This window comes from Rosa rugosa, chromosome 7 (assembly GCF_958449725.1).
Source record: "Rosa rugosa chromosome 7, drRosRugo1.1, whole genome shotgun sequence".
Taxonomy (NCBI): Eukaryota; Viridiplantae; Streptophyta; class Magnoliopsida; order Rosales; family Rosaceae; genus Rosa; species Rosa rugosa.
The window spans coordinates 7,961,802-7,980,431 of record NC_084826.1 but is presented as its reverse complement, the minus strand read 5'-3'; the positions used below and the strand labels follow the sequence as shown (position 1 = coordinate 7,980,431).

General features: G+C 37.1%; 2 protein-coding genes and 1 long non-coding RNA gene across 5 annotated transcripts; 1 reads left to right on the top strand and 2 right to left on the bottom strand.

The window, feature by feature from the left end:
- Nucleotides 1–1,354: 1,354 nt before the first annotated feature.
- Nucleotides 1,355–9,576, top strand: LOC133720454 (uncharacterized). 3 transcript variants are annotated; one of them, XM_062146752.1, is made up of 24 exons: nucleotides 1,358–1,814; nucleotides 1,959–2,030; nucleotides 2,112–2,155; nucleotides 2,240–2,351; nucleotides 2,454–2,525; nucleotides 2,645–2,707; nucleotides 3,011–3,088; nucleotides 3,189–3,281; nucleotides 3,480–3,599; nucleotides 3,771–3,857; nucleotides 4,012–4,221; nucleotides 4,309–4,356; nucleotides 4,716–4,958; nucleotides 5,052–5,158; nucleotides 5,613–5,857; nucleotides 6,332–6,400; nucleotides 6,488–6,552; nucleotides 6,675–6,844; nucleotides 6,948–7,026; nucleotides 7,572–7,827; nucleotides 7,927–7,972; nucleotides 8,408–8,516; nucleotides 8,789–8,851; nucleotides 9,167–9,576. In XM_062146752.1, the coding sequence occupies exons 1-24, from the start codon at nucleotides 1,470–1,472 to the stop codon at nucleotides 9,275–9,277; spliced, it is 2,907 nt and encodes a 968-aa protein (XP_062002736.1). In that variant the 5' UTR covers nucleotides 1,358–1,469; the 3' UTR covers nucleotides 9,278–9,576. The 3 variants fall into 3 exon arrangements, with proteins under 3 accessions (XP_062002739.1, XP_062002736.1, XP_062002738.1); XM_062146754.1 differs by having other exon boundaries at nucleotides 1,360–1,814; nucleotides 9,188–9,576; XM_062146755.1 differs by lacking the exons at nucleotides 6,948–7,026; nucleotides 7,927–7,972; nucleotides 8,408–8,516; nucleotides 8,789–8,851; nucleotides 9,167–9,576 and having other exon boundaries at nucleotides 1,355–1,814; nucleotides 7,572–7,734.
- A 744-nt stretch (nucleotides 9,577–10,320) lies between these two features.
- Nucleotides 10,321–11,783, bottom strand: LOC133720455 (senescence associated gene 20). The gene is made up of 2 exons (XM_062146756.1): nucleotides 11,261–11,783; nucleotides 10,321–11,073 (listed from the first exon to the last, which is right to left on the bottom strand). Exon 1 carries the CDS (start codon nucleotides 11,704–11,706, stop codon nucleotides 11,272–11,274), a length of 435 nt encoding a protein of 144 aa, XP_062002740.1. The 5' UTR covers nucleotides 11,707–11,783; the 3' UTR covers nucleotides 10,321–11,073; nucleotides 11,261–11,271.
- A 1,745-nt stretch (nucleotides 11,784–13,528) lies between these two features.
- LOC133720038 (uncharacterized) lies at nucleotides 13,529–17,843 on the bottom strand. Its single transcript, XR_009851641.1, has 2 exons — nucleotides 16,321–17,843; nucleotides 13,529–14,130 (listed from the first exon to the last, which is right to left on the bottom strand). It is a non-coding gene; the product is annotated as an uncharacterized LOC133720038 (long non-coding RNA).
- Nucleotides 17,844–18,630: the final 787 nt, after the last annotated feature.

The window sequence follows — 18,630 nt, the reverse complement described above, 5'->3', positions numbered from 1 at the left end:
GTCGATCTTAGGACTAAGCAACGCCTATGCCCATGGCAAATAAAGCCAATTAATTGGGCTTCAAACTAATCCACACTGTCGCCGATCTTAGGACTAAGCAAAGCCTATGCCCATGGCAAGTAAACCCAATTAATTGGGCTTCAAACTAATCCGGACTGTTAATCCACACTGGGGAGAAAGACCAAACTTTGGGCCTTTATTACTCTTTGCTTAGGCGCCTAGTTCGCTCCTATGTTATTATACTCTATATTAAAATGTAAATTCTAAAATACTGTTTAAGTGTTTATTACTATTTAATGAATAGTGATGAGATGATTTTGCCCTTATATTTTGTAGGATTTATCTTTTTATCCTCTCTCTCTCTCTAAAACCATTTCGTTCTTAGTCCCAGCCAAGCCAAACAATTAAGGCAAAAATCAACCGCGCAACAACGCGTGAGCTTAGCAACTAGTACTTTCCTAAAATTTTTATGAAGATATAGAGAGAAATAAACTCGTTACCACCAAATATGGATGTAGTCTTTAAATTTGTGGGACATTAAGTTCATTATAGTCTAACAAAACTTATGATTAAATCAACTATTAAGTCGTTAACTAGAGAGAAAAATCAAGTCTCAGGTACCCTTGTTAACTTTAGGCTCTCTTCACATGGTTTGACTTAGTGGGATGTTCCCCATGACTTTGTTCGTTCTACTTGGCGGAGGGATTATTTGGGGCTTCCCAATCTCCGCTTTCGTTAGTCTGGCTGACCTGTTTGTCATCTATTTTGTTTTGTTTTGATCTATATAGTTATTTTTATTTTTTTTCTCGAGAAGTTAGGTCTTATGTCATCTCCTCCTTATTTACATTACTTTTTCTTTCTTTTTAAATAAAATATAAATGGAGGTTTAACCATGTGATTCCGCCTGCTTCTCTGTTTATGCAAAATACTTGTTGACTAGAGAAAATTGAGTTTGAATTATCTAACTCTTTCTACAATGGTCACATCTCCTAAAATATTAATCCTAAACCAGCACTTTAAAATTAGCTATAGTTCAACTCCTCCGACGTAACAAAGCGAAAGAAAAGTTCTAGAAAATGAATCAAATTAAAAAAATTATAACGGATAGACGATCCCTCCAAACTCCAAAGCTTAGACTTATTTATTTATTGATCTGTAATGTAAAATGACAACAATAAAAATAAAATAATGGGTTAGAGTTAAAATAAGTGACGAAATACGTAATTAAAAAAAAAGAAAAAGAATAAGCGACGAAATTTGGTAGTGTTTGGTGTTTCATACCAGAAAAGACAAGCGGCAACGGCCACAGGGAAAGGACGCACTCCCTCCAAATTTGGCATTGCTCTGCCGCCTGAAACTATTCTTTAAAACAAAACCCAACCAATAAAAACAAGCCCAATGCTCTTCTTCACCACTCCTACTCCTCCACCTCACTCTCTCCTCCTTTTCTCCTCGCCGATCATTTCCCGATGGCCACCCTCGCAATCGGTTCCAGCCTCACTTTACTTCGCGCCAACCAAAACGACGCCGCACAGAATAAGCCTCTTATCTACACTCCCAATTTCAACTCTCTCCGATTCAACCACAGCCTCAGAACCCACGCTTCGTCGTCGACGCGGTGCCGCGGCGTCCGAGCTCCACGCGCCGCCGCGGAGGTGGTGGTGGAGGATGTAGCTGTCGAGGGAGAGGACAAGGACAAGGACAAGGACAAGGAGAATCGTAGGGTTCTGAGAGTCGGGGTCATCTGCGGTGGCCCCTCCGCCGAGCGTGGAATCTCTCTCAACTCCGCTAGATCAGTAATCGATCATATTCAAGTGAGCTTCTTCTTCACTCTCTATGGCCTATGCTGGTTACTATTTAGCGAAATCGAAATGCGATTTTGTTTTGGTTGTGTTTGGATTGCAAAAGTGAAATAGATAAGAGTAAGAAAGTTGTTTTGCTTTGAATTTTTGAATCAGGGAGAGGATTTGCATGTGAGTTGCTACTACATTGACTCTGAACTCAACGCTTTTGCAATATCCCCTGCTCAGGTTGGTTTCTGTAGCTTTCGTTTGCTCCAAATTTGCCTGAATCGTTTCGTTTTCCCGTTTATAAAGTTTGAGCATTGACAGGTGTACTCCAACACTCCGGCGGATTTTGATTTCAAACTGGAAAGGTATGTCAGTAGTTTCGAATTCACAATTTTTACTGTGTCGTTGTAAGGAAGTGTGTTTAGCTGTGTAAGTGTGTGTTTATGCAGCCTTGCTCAAGGTTTCAAGTCTTGGTCTGACTTTGCGGACCATCTTGCTGTCAATGTGGACATAGTGTTTCCAGTCATACATGGTCAATTTGGTGAAGATGGCGGCATTCAGGTGTAGCATAGTATAAACTTTTACTACCATGACAACAAGCATGCATGAAATTCTTGTTCTTTTTTCCTTCACTTATGTATATCTCAAAATGTGATGTTTCAGGAGGTGTTGGAAAGGTATAACATTCCATTTGTTGGCACGGGATCAAATGAGTGTCGTCAAGCATTCGACAAGGTATGAGATGTCTGATTGACAGTGACTGTTATTATATTATTTATCAATAGTATAAAATATGGAAAATGTAAGAAGACGATAATAAGTTTCTAACTGTTTTGCTTTTGAGTTATTGGCAGTACAATGCCTCATTGGAGCTCAGCAGACATGGATTCGTAACTGTACCAAGTTGTTTAGTACAGGTACTATCTGAACTTTATTGTGTGCTAATAAATCATCACACTTGTGTCAAATTTTTCTTTGTCTAGATAATTCTAACCACTAGGGATCAGCATCATGTATTTTTTGTGTGAATAAGTCCCGACATTTCTAATACCCAGAATTATCTGACATCATTAGTTGATCTTTTGATGTCTGTGATCACCAATTGTGGATATCTAAGATATTTTATTGAGGAATGATGATAAAGTAATTCCCATAGTTTTCAATTTAGTTGTTTATAATTTATGTATTTTTCAATTTTCTCTAATTTTAATGACCTATAGGGAAGTAAAGCAGATGAACCTGAACTGTCGGAATGGTTTGCAAAAAATCAACTGGATCCTAAGTCTGGAAAAGTTGTGGTAAGGCATATTTAGTGCTGTTGAGGAAAAAAAAAATCCAGTACAATAGCTTTTTGATTAGGGCTGATTATGATATATCCCTCTTTAATACTTGTTCCAGGTAAAACCAGCACGAGCAGGTTCAAGCATTGGTGTTACAGTTGCATATGGCTTGGCTGATTCTCTTAGCAAGGCTAATGCAATTATTACAGAGGTAGTTTTGTTTCTTGGATTTACACTGTCCCAAATGTTCGGGAAAATCTTATATTCATGCATAAACTTGGAACATGTTGGTTTGGAGATGACTTTGGAAGGTGTTGGACCTGCAATTAATTTTTGAAAAGATGTGGCTATAAATTTCAGAGTGGAAAGCCTTCCCTTATGAAAATTGCTCTCTCTTGCTATTTGACAGGGAATTGATTCCAAAGTCCTAGTTGAAATATTTCTTGAAGGAGGGAGTGAATTTACAGCAATTGTTCTTGATGTGGGGTATGGTACAGATTCTCATCCTGTTGTACTATTACCAACTGAGGTATGCATGCTCTATGGTTTTGTTTGATTCATTCTATAGTATTAGTGTATTACAAATAACGGGTTGAAGTATTGTGGATATCATTACCATCTATTGTAGAAATGATGTAGGCACACTAGTTATGCAAATACTGTAATGTGCATAATTAATAGTATTCATTGAAATGACCAGGTGGAACTTCAATTCCTTGGTAGTGTAGATGTTAGAGAGAAGGATGCAATCTTCAACTACCGCAGGAAATATCTTCCAACACAACAGGTAGATCAGCAGTGGACCTTACAGAATCACATACTGTGTTGGTGTATATGTCTGCATGTTTGTATTATCTGAAAGGGCTCAGGACTTTAAGTGTGAGATATGCAAAACCCTCTTGTAATATCTTTCTAACTTTCATTTGATGGATACCAAACAGGTTGCTTATCATACTCCACCTCGTTTTCCTATTGATGTCATCCAAAATATTCGAGATGGAGCATCTCAGTTATTCCAAAAGCTTGGCCTTCGTGACTTTGCTCGAATTGATGGATGGTTTCTGCCTAATTCTATTCATGTACCATCATCGCCAGATAGCAAGTTTGGAAGGACTGAGATGGGCACAATATTATACACTGACATTAACCTGGTAAGAAGGGTGACTACTCACCCAATGATCTGCATGCTGGGTGTTTGTTCTTCTTAGATTTCATATTATCTTTGTTTAATATTTCAGATTAGTGGTATGGAGCAGACCAGCTTTTTATTCCAGCAAGCCTCAAAGGTACTTCAGTTGTAATTTGGTCTGTAATGAAAGTCGTTTATGGTGTGACTGATGGCTTGTCACTGTTCAAGTATTTTGCATGTTGTCAAAAATTCTATTGTATCTTGGTATTTTACATCAATCACTTCTAGAACAGCATCTTCAGCATTGTTGTGGCAATTTTATATGCCTTTAAGGACTACTTACAGCGGTGCTCTTGTTGTCAAGTCATAATATATATTCAAATAGACAAACCATGAATTGAAAATCTTACTTGTGCATGAAATCATCCCATCTGTATTTTTCATTGACACAGTAGTTGTTACAGTAATCCTTTTTGGTGCCACTACTTTGCCTCAAAATTCCCTTTTTGGATCCAGGTTGGGTTTTCTCATGCAAATATTCTCCGGAGCATCATTAATCATGCTTGTTTGCGATTTCCACATCTTGCATCTTGTGATGTGTCTAGTGATTTGCCTAGAACATCAAAATCCCCACTGCTTAAAGATGATTGGGAAGGCACTCAGAAAGTTTTTGTTATTTTTGGAGGAGACACGTCAGAGAGGCAAGTATCTCTTATGAGCGGAACAAATGTTTGGCTCAATTTGCAAGCTTTTGATGATGTAAGTATCCAAATTCAGGGGGACCTTCATTTTCCAAATATGGCTCAGTTTGGATATGCTAAACCCTGAAATTGACAATCTTGCTGGCTGCAGCTGGAAGTGCTTCCTTGCTTGCTTGCCCCCATGAATGGATATTCATCTAGTACTGATGTGGACAAAAATGAAGTTGATGCAACTTCCAAAACAGTTTGGTCATTACCGTAAGTCTCTCTCTCTCTCTCTGGATGGTGTGCAGCCGGTGTAATGAGACAAAAGGCTTAGAAAATTAGAGGTGCTGTCTTGTTTGGCCCTTGTAGTGATCCGTCAGTGCAACCTACAAATCATTTTTGTGAGATAGAGAACTTTTATTTTCTTTAAATATAAGCCATTTAATTCTCCATGTGCCTCTACATATCTCTGGAAGGTCTATCAACATCTTGAGTTATTTACTACTGTATCATCTGCTAGGCAGTACCTTGAAACCATGATATCTAAAAACGCAACACAATAAGCATTGATGCATTAAAACATTTCAGGGGGAGCATGAAGTTCCATGGCTACTTATAACTTATATTTCACTATCTTTTGATATGAACCATAGGGGTATAAACAGTCCTGTGAAGTCATCCAGTACATTGTGCTTAATACAAGTTAATATGGTTTCTTCCTGAACAGTTATTCTCTTGTGCTAAGACACACCACGGAGGAAGTTCTTGCTGCATGTGTAGAGGCAATAGAACCAGACCGAGCTGCACTTACATCTCAATTACGGAACAGAGTTATTGATGATCTTATGGAAGGCTTCAAGAAACATTCTTGGTTTACAGGATTTGATATCACTGATGAACTGCCTGTTAAATTTTCTATTGAAGAGTGGATAAAGCTAGCCAAGGAAGTCAAGGCAACAGTATTTATTGCAGGTTTTGTTTTTTTAACCATTCTCATGATTGAATAGTAGCATTTAATTTTTCTCAGTACATCATACACTATGCAACATCATTACCAGTGCCTGACACATGTGAGTGTCTTAAAAAGTTTCTCAGTTTATCGGGTCATGAATATCATTGCAGACAGAAATTGTAGGGTGCTTTTAGTTATTACTTATTAGTAGTATAGACACAACCCGTCAAATCAAATGTTTCTATCAGAATAATGTCAAATAGTTCTCCGTTATAACTTATTAGTAGCATAGACATAACCCCTCAAATTGTAGCCTTAGCAGGTATGACTTTTAATTGGTTTCCATACTTGCAAGTTGTATACCTCACCATTTTATGATGACAACTGGTAAGAATCAAGAACAATATATAAGCATGTGATCAGGCTCTATACAATTTTGCATGGAGAGCAGAATCAAAATTGAAAGTACTTATGTTGTTTATAATTGTTTATAGTGCATGGAGGCATTGGTGAAGATGGTACACTTCAGTCTTTGTTGGAGGCTGAAGGGATTCCACATACAGGTTATTTTCTAAAATCAAGACTTGGTTTACAAGGATTTTCTTATTTCAGTTCCATTGCTGACTATCTTTTTTATTTTTCAATTGAAGGTCCCGGTGTTTTGGCTTCAAAGATTTGTATGGACAAAGTCGCAACATCAGTTGCTCTTCAACATGTACGAATACATAGTACACATCCAACAAGAGGAATTGGTTTTTTTTTTTATATTTTTTGGTTTTGATATGACTCGCATGTTTTGCTCAGTAGAAAAGCATTCTGAAATCTTCTAATGAACAGCTATCGGACTTGGGAGTTCTTACCATAAACAAAGATTTGAGAAGAAGAGATGAGCTCCTTAATACACCAATACCAAATGTATGGCATGAATTGACCTCCAAGCTTCAGTGTGAAACATTATGTGTTAAACCAGCAAGAGATGGATGCTCAACTGGAGTTGCAAGGTTATGGTAGGTTTATCCACTTTTATTTTTTCTTTCCATGAGTGGTCAGTGATAATAACACGAACAAACTCTTTTATCACTCATTATCATGTTTCCTATGTTTCCTTAGCTGTGATGAAGACCTTTCAGTGTATGTAAAAGCATTGGAGGACTGTCTCCTTCGGATTCCCCCTAATAGTTTGTCAAAGGTATAGAATGGTCTTAATTATTGATTTTTGCTAGTGTGACCTCTGTCCTTTCATGGCATCTCGTTTGAGGTATAATTGTGTCAGACGTTCTTTAACTCCTTTTTCTTAACAAATCATATGTAACAGTATTGTTACTCCACAGTCACAACTGAATTTATTTAATTTTTTCATAAAGATAATTATTTTTTTTTGCTTCAAATAGCATCAGTGAAATCGAGAAATTAGAATGTCACATGTTCCTTGAGTGGTATGAAATTTTGCACAGGTGCCTTCAAGTAACTGTTAATGTGATTGAGATCTATGCTAATTCAGTTGTCCTTCCATTCTATGGCTTCCTTAAGCAATTGATAAGCCTTATGTATATTTAATCATTAGAAGTATCTGTTTGTTTCCTCTTCTCACAAAGTGGTGTATTGCCACTGAATTTGACTTCTCCATCTGGGATGAGTGGTGACCCTTATATTTTGGTATTTTGCATTACAAGTATTGCATTACAAGAAACTAAATGCCTTCTTCGAGTTTTGATCTCAGTATTTCACTTGTAGGAACACGGAATGATCGAAATGCCAAACCCCCCTCCAGAGCTCCTAATCTTTGAACCTTTTATTGATACGGATGATATAATTGTTTCATTGAAGTCCATGAATGAAAATGGACATCACCTCATGTGGAATGGACAGAGTAGATGGGTTGAAATAACTGTTGGTGTTATTGGGAAACAAGGATCAATGCACTCATTGAGTCCCAGTATCACCGTGAAGGAGAGTGGTGATATTTTATCACTTGAGGAGAAATTTCAGGGTAAGCCCTTTTTCTCGTTATTGTATGTTCCATAGTTCAGTTTATTCTTTCTAAGCTTCCTGCAGACATCTCGTTTATAATAAATTACTTCAATGGCAGGTGGGACTGGCATCAATCTTACTCCACCTCCGTCATCGATCATTAGGTTTGTCAATAAAAATGTTTCCTTTTGTTAAAAGAGTATTATCTAGGGAGGAATAAGTACTTTTACGTTCTACAAAACAATATATACAAAGGAGCCAGATTATTGCTGGTGGGCTCTTCATTCCCCATTCTTCTTTTCCCTTTATCGTTCCTCATAACACCATTCATGCATGACATGTTTCCTCTGCATTCTGTTAAATAAATGAAAGTTGGGTATTAGAGTTGTATTGAAACAAGTTCCGTACATGGGTTGTAAGGTTTTGAGATTAGATGTGGTGTCGTTCTTAATTTCATTTAAAGTGAAACTTTGGCACTATGTTGCTTATTGTGTTTCAGAATGTACGAAACCTGTCTCATGTTTGACTTAAAGGATCTTTCTTTTATACTTTCTTTGTTGGAATCTTCGTTCTAATGTACTTTCTCCTTCGTAATTCAGCCACGAGGCCTTGCAGAAATGTAAACAACACGTTGAAATGATTGCCAACACTTTAGAATTAGAAGGATTTTCACGAATTGATGCCTTTGTCAACGTGGATAGTGGAGAGGTAAGATCTTAAACAAGCATCTTTCCTTCTTTCTTATGCTGAAACATGAGCAATTTTCAAGCTTATATGGATTTTTTCTATTGTGAACTGAAACTATCAGGTTTTCTTCCTTGACACTAGTCCACAACCTGGTTGTTGTTTTGTTACTATAGTATCAAATTTTAAATAAAATACATCCTTCATGATGTACTTCTTTTGCTTTGCTATCTTCAAACAAGTATGTATCAATGCCGGACTCTGCTAAATTCCTTTGTCAATTTCATTTTTCGTAGGTGCTGGTTATAGAGGTCAATACAGTGCCTGGAATGACACCTTCCACTGTTCTGATTCATCAGGTATTCAATTTGGAAACACATTTTCTTTTGGGGGAAATTGAATTGGCTCATTTTGGTTTTGCATTGCACTAACGGAAACATATTTTTTCATAATAAAAGCTTTTATTGGTAGTCAAAAACATATGGTATTTCAAACTTGGTTACGAAACTTGAAATTTTGAATAGGATGACCAAATCACCAAATGAACCTCTTTAGAATTATTGTTGGCTTACATGTCATAAAGCACACAGATGGAGATCATCACTTACTAGGAACAATGGAGATCATCACAAACAATGGAGATCATCACTTACTAGGAACTTATAACTAGTTAGACCTTTTTCTGTACATCTCAGGCACTAGCAGAGGAACCGCCCATGTATCCTCACCAGTTCTTCCGGACACTGCTTAATTTGGCTTCAGAGAGGACAATATACGTTTCTTAGTATTGTCAATATCTCCACTTTTTTTCTTTATAAACTCTTTTTAGGTGGCTTGGCCCTTGGGGCACCATTCCGTCAGCGCTTGATGTTTGTAATGTGTTGTATAGTAAGCAGAAGACATGCTGTGTAATGTAGTGAGGTAAAGAATCAAGGCAAAGCCTTACAATAACGATGTTGTACTAAATCCATATGTTGTATCATTATTTTGTCCATTCAGAGGAAAGTGTATGGCATCTTGGCTGGTGCTCCAACATTCAATTTCTCTTAATTCTCCGATCTGATGATTCTGCCTCAAAGTTTCATACCTACTTTTCCAAAATTTTCAAAGGTTTCAGGAGTGTCTTGCCTGTCAGATGAGTGCCTTTACTAAAATTCTATGCAGGACAAGGCCGAGAAGAGTCTGCGGCTTGCTGACTACTTTCAAGCTCATGAACATGGACAAAATAGCTTGGAAATGCTTTATGAGCACGCCTTTGAATAGGATATATTCAAACATGGGTTTGTTCACGATACATCAATGTATCAATACATACATTCACTTGAGTAATTTGATTCGGTGGTAGACCGACTCTATTGTTAAACTAGTTTGAGACTACTCTCTTTCTGTATCAAACGAGTTTATCTCTGTATCGAACTCTATTTGATATATTGCTACATTGATGTAACATACAACTTCCCCCCGAACATTTAAGTAAACATTGTGGGAGACATCTTTGGCTACCATAAGTCTATGCTCTCCGATGCCAAAAGCCCGCATAAGAAAACATTTACCTGTGATCATACCGATTCCGGAAGTAGCTTGAAGTCCTTGATTGCTACATTACATAAGGAATCATTCTTCGATCGCAAATCGATCTACTGGACAAATAATCCCATTACAATGACCTGCAATGTCTGGAGTTAGCCTCGACATGGCATTATGGGTTATAAGCATCCCCATTATTATTGTCAAATTAAATATCCTCTGTTAAGCATTTGAGAGACACTGTTGTGTAACAAAATTAAAGAGATTTTTTTTTTTTTTTTTGCAAACCTCGACAGAGCGAGGGAAAATTATTGAAAGAAAAAGAAAAACGAGTACATCAAGACGGTGCAAGGGCAACAACCTTACCCCTCGAAAGATTGAAGAGACATGCCTCTTCAAGAACAACTAAAGCACTACAAACTAGCTAAAACGGAAATTAGGAAGACCTAAACGGTCTCGAGCACAAAAAGAAATTGCAAATGGAGGAATCGAATCCCACCAAATCATATCAGACAAAGAATCACCAAAATTAGCTAAAGCATCAGCAACTTGATTACCCTCTCTATAAATATGTGAAGAACGAAAGTGCATCTGAGAAATCCAATTAGGACAATTACCCCACTCCACTCGAAGTTGCCAAGGCACCATATGAGGAGAGCGAAGGAATGTGAGAACAAGAGATGAATCAACTTCTAGCCAAACATACTTCCAGTCCCGAACCCAAGCCAACTCAATAGTTTGGATTGCCGCCATTACTTCAGCTGCAACTGAGCTTGGGATATCTAAACTGGAGGAGAAAGCACCAAGAACCTCACCCTAATAGTCTCGATCGAAAAACTCCACCATAACCCGCACTCGGTGAGTTCATTCGTCTCTTGTTGGGATATTGTCGGTAAGGATGTCTCAGCGGCAGTTCAATATTTTTTCAGATTCACTGCCATTGATCTTCTAATTGAATATACCAAGTGATTTGCCAGGTACTGCTGTCTGAACTCCATTGTAATAAGCATATCCAGGTTCAGATAGGGTCCTTTTAATAGAAGTTTACTTTTGGCTGCAACATAGATTAATTGTTCTCAAGTTAAGTGCCATTAATCATATGTGTATTTATTTCAACAAAGCAAAAGTATATATCTTTTGCCATTTCATTGTTGATCCAAGAACTTTCGGCCACAACTAGCGCCCTTATTTTTTAATTTCATATTTTTTCTTGCTAATTAAGTACAACAAAATAGTCTTACTTTAATTTGTACTAAATAGCTAGGAGAAGGCTTGGCAAAGAACGGTGGAACAGGTCCCTTGGCATGCTCTGCCACACAGTGAAGCTCTTACTCTCCTTCCACCCTAGCGGCTTCAGATCCCTCACTGTCAGCCACGTGTTGAAATACTCCCTGAACTGAGTGATCAAACCATCCTTGATCGTCCACACATGCACCCAATAAGCCTGAGCTCCTTCCCAGCCCTCAGCAATCACACAGTAGTCGCCAATCTCCGTTACGCTTCTCGGCTCGAACTTGAAGCCAACGTGGCTGGAATCCCCTGTGAGCACCCGCATCATGTGCTGGCACTTCGGAGGACCATGGAACCACCATTCCAGGTCAGTTGCTAGAACCTTTGCCACCGTCTCGGTTTGCCCTTGGGCCAATGCCTTGTACAAAGCCTCCAAAATAGCCTTGTTGTTCTGCATTTTCGGGAGCTTAGAGATGAATGAGTAGCTCTAGCTTTTTGTGTGCTTATGCTTAATGATATTGCTGAGTTGAGAGAGTTTTGAGTTCCTTTTATAGCAGAACTGAGAGCTAAAACTAAGGGTGGTGATTGGGTTTCTTGATGGGATGAGAGATTGAATGGCGGGGATTTGCTCCAAGGGCATGGATGTATAATTCGATCATTTAATAATATGAGATATATATTTTTGGGCCGTATTAAATTAATCGTAAAGCTTCTCTTAAAAAACAATAGTAATCGTAAAGCTCTATGCTTAATTTGTTTTTGGGGGTAAATGACAAGTAGGGTTTGTAAATATACAAGAGTTGAAACTTGAAATGACCATTGTAAACCCAAAAGGTTCCTCACGTCACTGTACTTATGCATCATTCATGAGCATATCTATATATATTATCGTTGTGTTAGAATTGACCAGTTTGAAATCTTATGTCAATCCATTGTCAATTGTCATGCAAGACCTATTAGACCAACAACTTGCTAGTTAAAGCTAACGAAGAGATACAAAAGAACTGTATAGAGTTACTCGATCAGTAGAGTTAAGCATGAATGAAAATTGGGAAGAGGTGGCAATATTCCTTAATCAAATTGTGTATGTGTAGTGTTTGTTTCGATTAGGATTTCTGCCGAATATTAGTTGTATCAATCAAACTTATTTAATTGATCGAATTCGTCAGGCGGGACTCGGAACTAATTTCACGTGTTCTTTAATTAGTTTCACATGTTTAATTGTTGTATTCTCTTACTTTCAGTCTCTATAAAGTATCTCATTTAGCCCTACCTTAAAAGGCAAGAAAAAAATATGCCTAGTGTGGTAGCTAGGGGTCTATATATTATGTCTTACAAGTCTCTATAGTTTATAAGTTCACTTAAATAAGTGAGCGATTAGTTCAAGTATATAGATAGTCTATCTTCTATGTATCACAACAGTTATTCTACTACAACTTCTTGATCTGTCTAGTCGAAAACAGCAATAAGATATGTAATGACTATCTTAACATGCGTTTAATGAAATCCACATTTCTTTAATATATATATATATATCATTAGCTTTACTTCCTTTTTCCTTCTAAAACTAAAGCTGCTAAACCCTTTTTTTTTTTTTTTGAAAGGACAGTTACCAAACCTTATTTACAAAGAAAAAGTACATATCATAAAACAATTAATAATTTATATCAAGCTACAAAATATAAATCCAACAATGATTCATTCTATGAAGAAATAAACTCAAAACATCTTTTATGCTCATTTATCAAGAAAGAAGAAAAATCAAACTTGAAACCTCTATCAACATTTTCTTAAAAAATAATGTTTTAATCACTATACTATCTCAATTCATTTAGCACTTAAGATATATATCACTACAAGAAAAAACATGTTTAACAACATGCAATTAGCGTTGTCAATCACTTTTGACAACGTTTGGCGCATGTTGTAGATGCCAGAGTCATTAAAAGTCCTCGAGTCCTTAACATCGCGCTTTGCATGTTGTCAAAAAGAGGTGAAGCACGTTGTTGTAATTATTCAACAATGAGCTCTGCACGTTGTCATAAATTTTCAACAACGTTTCAAGTGCATGTTGTAAGTTTTAACAACACTCTCAGCATGTTGTCTTTAGTTTTCGACAGCATACATGGTATGTTGTCATATTACATACGTTGTTACAACGTTTCAGCATATATTATTGCACCCAATTTGTTGGGCTATGCTTTCCTGTACCTCTATAAACATTCACCATTACTTAAACACATTCACATGCCAATATTAGTACACGTACACTAACCATGTATGAAAAATATACATTTCATTAGGAGTGCCACATTCTCTTATACATATGTTCTTTACAAAACATGCATGACAAAGTACTGGATTCTTTGTTCACCAGCATTGACAAAACATGCATGGTACTTCCTGACCTACATAAATTCTCTAGTAAAGCAAAATGTACCTGCTACTTCAACTACTAAGGAAGCATTTCAATGGAGCTTTTGGGCCATGCAAGAGTGCTTCCTATAGCTTCACCAAGTTGTTTGGCATCCATGGTTAATCTGTACACTTCCATAGTCTGATACTCATCAAACACCACATCAACCCAAACCTTCCAACAATTTCGTCCAAGAGGCACACAATGAACTTTTGTACTTGGATTTGTTGAAGAGATCATTCCTTCAGCTACCACTTCATCTTCTTCATAATTGTTCCAATTCAAAAGTGCACATCTGCTATTTTCAAGATCATTGCTTGGAGCATTGATTGGTCCACTTCCTCCTCTTCTTTTTCCCCTTCTTTTTCTGTTCTTCATCACCTCTTTTCCTCTTCTTTGTCTGTTCCTTTTCTCTATCAAATTGCAGCCATTGTTTCTCCATCTTGACAGAAACTGTACCTCAAACTAGAAGGCACGAAATCATATATAGCATAGGCACATTAGTCCTTCTGAACTTAGAACTTAGAACTTAGAACCACTACTACAGTACCACTCAATTGCTATTCCTTCTAATCTAATTAACACTTTGACAAGGACAAGTATTAACTACACAGATACAGAAGCACAAGTTACAGTCATCACAAATAATAATACATGCATTCTAATTGAAATAATCTGTAGAATAAGTTTCAGTGCAACAACCAAGATACATGAATCGATGGTAGTTTTTCTGTAAAACAAGGTACAAGAAGACTAATGAAAAGGAAATTATGTGGACATTATATGAATGATAAGAACTTTCTAAAGATTATCAAGGAAAAGGAAATTCAATAAATAGTTGTAAATTTCATTATGCAACATGATACCAGTGACTGAGAATGGCTGACTTATTGCATTCCTGTTCTGTAGAGTCTCTTAATGAAAAACTACACACAGCAGGAAAGCCAGAATAATGAAACATCATATATTTTTGAGGAGTAATAAAGATTTTGACAGCAATAAAAGACTTTATAAGCTGAGGAGTAGTCAAGAAGTAGCTATTTGTTTGTCTCATGGGGTTGGAATTTGGCCCAGAAAGGAAACCCCCCAATCCCTTTTAGACAAAAAGCATATAACTCAAGGATCAATATGTACAGAAGAATCCATTCAAGTAGTTTAATATCTACTTGGTTTTTAAAATGATAACTCAAGGAGATTAAATAAAAATTTATTTGATCACAAGGTTAAGGGTGTATAGATTCAGAGTATGCTTGCCCAAACACATAGAGATAAGAAGTTGGAAACAATGTGATCCAAACAAAGAACCAGGAGGGAAATGGTGAACAGAAAAAGACTTGGAAAAGAAACAATGAATTTACAGCAAGGGTTCTGAATCAATGCAATAGATGACAGACACATAGACACACAGTGCACGTTATAGGTTTGATAGCTTAAATCCTAGTTTGTTTTAGGAATCAGGAAACTAGCCTTGGTTTAGGGTATGAATTTTCCCTCGGTTATATTAGCGGATCAATCATACAAATTTGAGTCTTGGATGCTATCACTTTGGCAGTTTAGTAGGTGCCACTGATTTGAAGTTGTGACATTGCTGAAAACTATAATTAATTCCTTCTCTGGCAATGACCTCAGAAGCAATAAAACCAACTACTTTGTCTTTGTGGTGGCATAATCTGTTTTGATAATATAATTAATGTAGGGTTTGGTGTGTCTATGGCTTTCAGATCACATCCCCTGCTGCATTCTTTTCTCATGTCAATATTTAAAAAAAGTATGAAAATAGCACTTGCTAACCACCAAGGCTTTATGTTTCTGTTAACACTCAAACAACATTATAGTAATGTATATAGTGCCATCACTTTTTCAGACCAAAAAATTGGTAAAGAGGTCTATGGTTAGGTATAACGAATTAACTATTTCTGAAATCTACTAACCAAATAGCAGTGGAACATGTATGAGATACCCAGGTTCTCATCTTCTTTTTCTGAGATACCCACAAAATCCTACTAAGTACCTTATTTAGGATATGTTTTACAAATTCTCACAACTAATTCAAATATAAACCACTTTTGATCGACCTTAAGACATCATATAAGTGTTGTTCATACTAATTCTAAAATCAACACCACATTTGCTGAAAACAGTAGTGAGTAGTGACACAATTGTAGATCCCTATTTAGCAATGCTCTTACAACATATTTTACTTGGTGACCTTCCATGCTAGACATATTGTTCTCTTTTCTCACCATTTCTCAACAACCAAGAAACCAATAAACCCTTATACATTATGCAAATCTAATCCTCCCAAGAAGAAACACAAAACATATTTTATCACTGAGAAAGTCGCAATATTGGCTATAAATCATTACAATTTAGTGATACTATCGAATTTTTACATAAAACTCACTATCTAGCATGAATCATCTTTATTTTCAATGCACACCAAGTGTTCGACAAAATGCCAAATCAGGAAGAACAAGCAAAACATGAACAAGCGAATGAATAACAGTGTTTTGCATCTGCGAGACTAAAACCTGAGTTCATCAAACAATTTTCAAACAAGAACATGATGATTAGAATGAAATAGGAACCTAGCTAGATGATGAAATTAAAGGTGCGAAACGGTGGAACAGGTAATATGAAGAAAGAAAGAAGTACCTTCGTAGCCGTAACGCCGGAAATGCATTAGAGATTGACAACCGAGGTCGGCGGAGTCAGTGGCGCGGTCGACGGAGCCGAGGCAGAGGATGAACTAGTAAGGACGTAGCCGACGCTGGGCGGCGCTTGGGAGGTATGGGACTACGGGAGGGATTGGAGGAGCTCAGCCAAAGGCAAACTCGACCCTGCCGTCGGCTAAGCAGGACGTGCTCGACGGCGGCGACGCCGGACAAGCAGTCTTGCTCCATAGTGAAGTCGTCGATCCAATTGAGAGTGACGACGGAGGGAAGCGATCGTTTCGGGCGGTTTAGGGTTTGAGAATTGAGAGCTTCAGAGCTCAATTCTTCAAGCCCAGGATTTTATATGTTTTGGGTCTATGATGGATTTAGAGAGCTGATGCTTCTTTTTTTTACTGACTTTAGTCAACAGGCCCTTTTGTTTTTTTTTTTTTTTTAATCTTTTATCTCAAAGTTTCGACCGCGTTAGCTGCACGTTGTTGTTTTGAAAATATTTAACAACATGCACTCCTACTTGTTGATACATTAATTGACAACAAGTAGACAACAACGTGCAAACTGAGTTATCGATAACGAAATTAACAACATGCAAATGACGCATGTAGTGGTAAATAATTTAATACAACACTCTTTCTGCGCATGTTGTAGAATATTAGAGATGACAACGAGCATTTACAGCATGTTGTAAATATGATGTTGTCATAGACTATTTTTCTTGTAGTGTATGCTATATCGTTTTCTTTCAATCCCATGGCATTCCTTAATCCTAGTAGAAAGAAAACAAAAGCAATCATCTTCCTTTTCTGAAATTGCAACTGGCTCCCTAATCACCGTAGTTTTTGCATCTCAGACATGAATGCATGTATACCTTCTTCTCGAAAGGTTGATATATATATCGATGAAGAGACAACCCACCAAGAACCAGTACTTGCACTCCAGCCAGTCTATGCTTACTGAACTGAGATCAACAAAGCCATTTTAATTAATTTGGAAGAGCCAAGGTGAAGGTTAAATTTGCTTTCATCTCTGCAATTGCTATTGAGAATGCTTGACGGTGGCGGCTCAGGAGTCGGGAGATGCCAAGCTGTATGTCTGAGTCCGACCGTTTTTACTCCATTGGCTCGTCGTTTTTTAAGGAAACCACTATCTAGTGGAGGTAGCAAGTAGCTGCGGCCGTCACTTTCCGCCTGCCTGTGACATCGAAATTCCATAAATATCCTTCTCTTTGTCAAGGACCCTAAAGCTTTCAAATATGGAGGTCGGTGTTCTTTTGGCATGTCCTCCGATGCAGTCCCACTAGGGCCACTCTCACGGTTTCACCCACTAGACGTCTTCGTGTATTCAGGCATTAATGCGTGATCTCGTTAATTTATAGGTAATTGTTCCATCGATCTTGCATATTGTAAGTGAGCTTCTGAAACTCGGAGGAACTTTGAATTTGGTTTTATATGTACGTACATATGAGTGATATGACATATAAGTTATTAGAGCTAGGCTCATGTTAAGCTCGCCAAGATCTTGCAATTACTCTTCCGTTTCTCCATCTATTATCTTAATCAAAACCTAATTAGATGATTTTAATTACAAAAAGAAGAAGAAGAGAAAAACAGACATAGCTAGGGAAAGGATTTAACTAGAGCATAACAAAAATAAAAAAAACTAAAGTATTGATATCCTCATCTAAGATAATGTTCAAAATCATTCACATTTAAGAGTATTTTCAAGGATCGCTCATACAAGAAATGCAAAAACCAAATTATTCATTTTATTTTTCAAGTTGTCTTTTCTTATGTATATGTAGTACATATAGTACTCTACGTAGATTAGATGACCGAATAATTTTCAATCTCATTATTTTTTCCTCTCTTTGGGAAAGTCGACTCATGAAAATCAAACGTATTATAATCTAATGTCTATTCTTAAAAAAAAAATGTCTTCTATAAATAAAATTTTTGTCTATAAATAGATATATGGATCCAAATTATACTAATTATAGATATGATGATATGAATCATTCTCAACTACTGAAGGCTCACCGACACAAAGTTTTGCAGGACATCCATCTATTATTCACGGTGATCATTCATAACCCAAAATCCCAAATTGTGGAAGTCTCTCTTTCTTAAGGTGTAGACCAAACCTAGCCATGACTTGAAAAAGTTGTAAGGAAAAGAAATTAACGAGAAAAATGATGGAAATGTTCAGTGACAACTGACAGTAGTACTACTAGGCCACGCATTGATGAAAACCAGTTGTATCCAACCGGGAAGGAAGCCCTCGTGTACATGGAGAT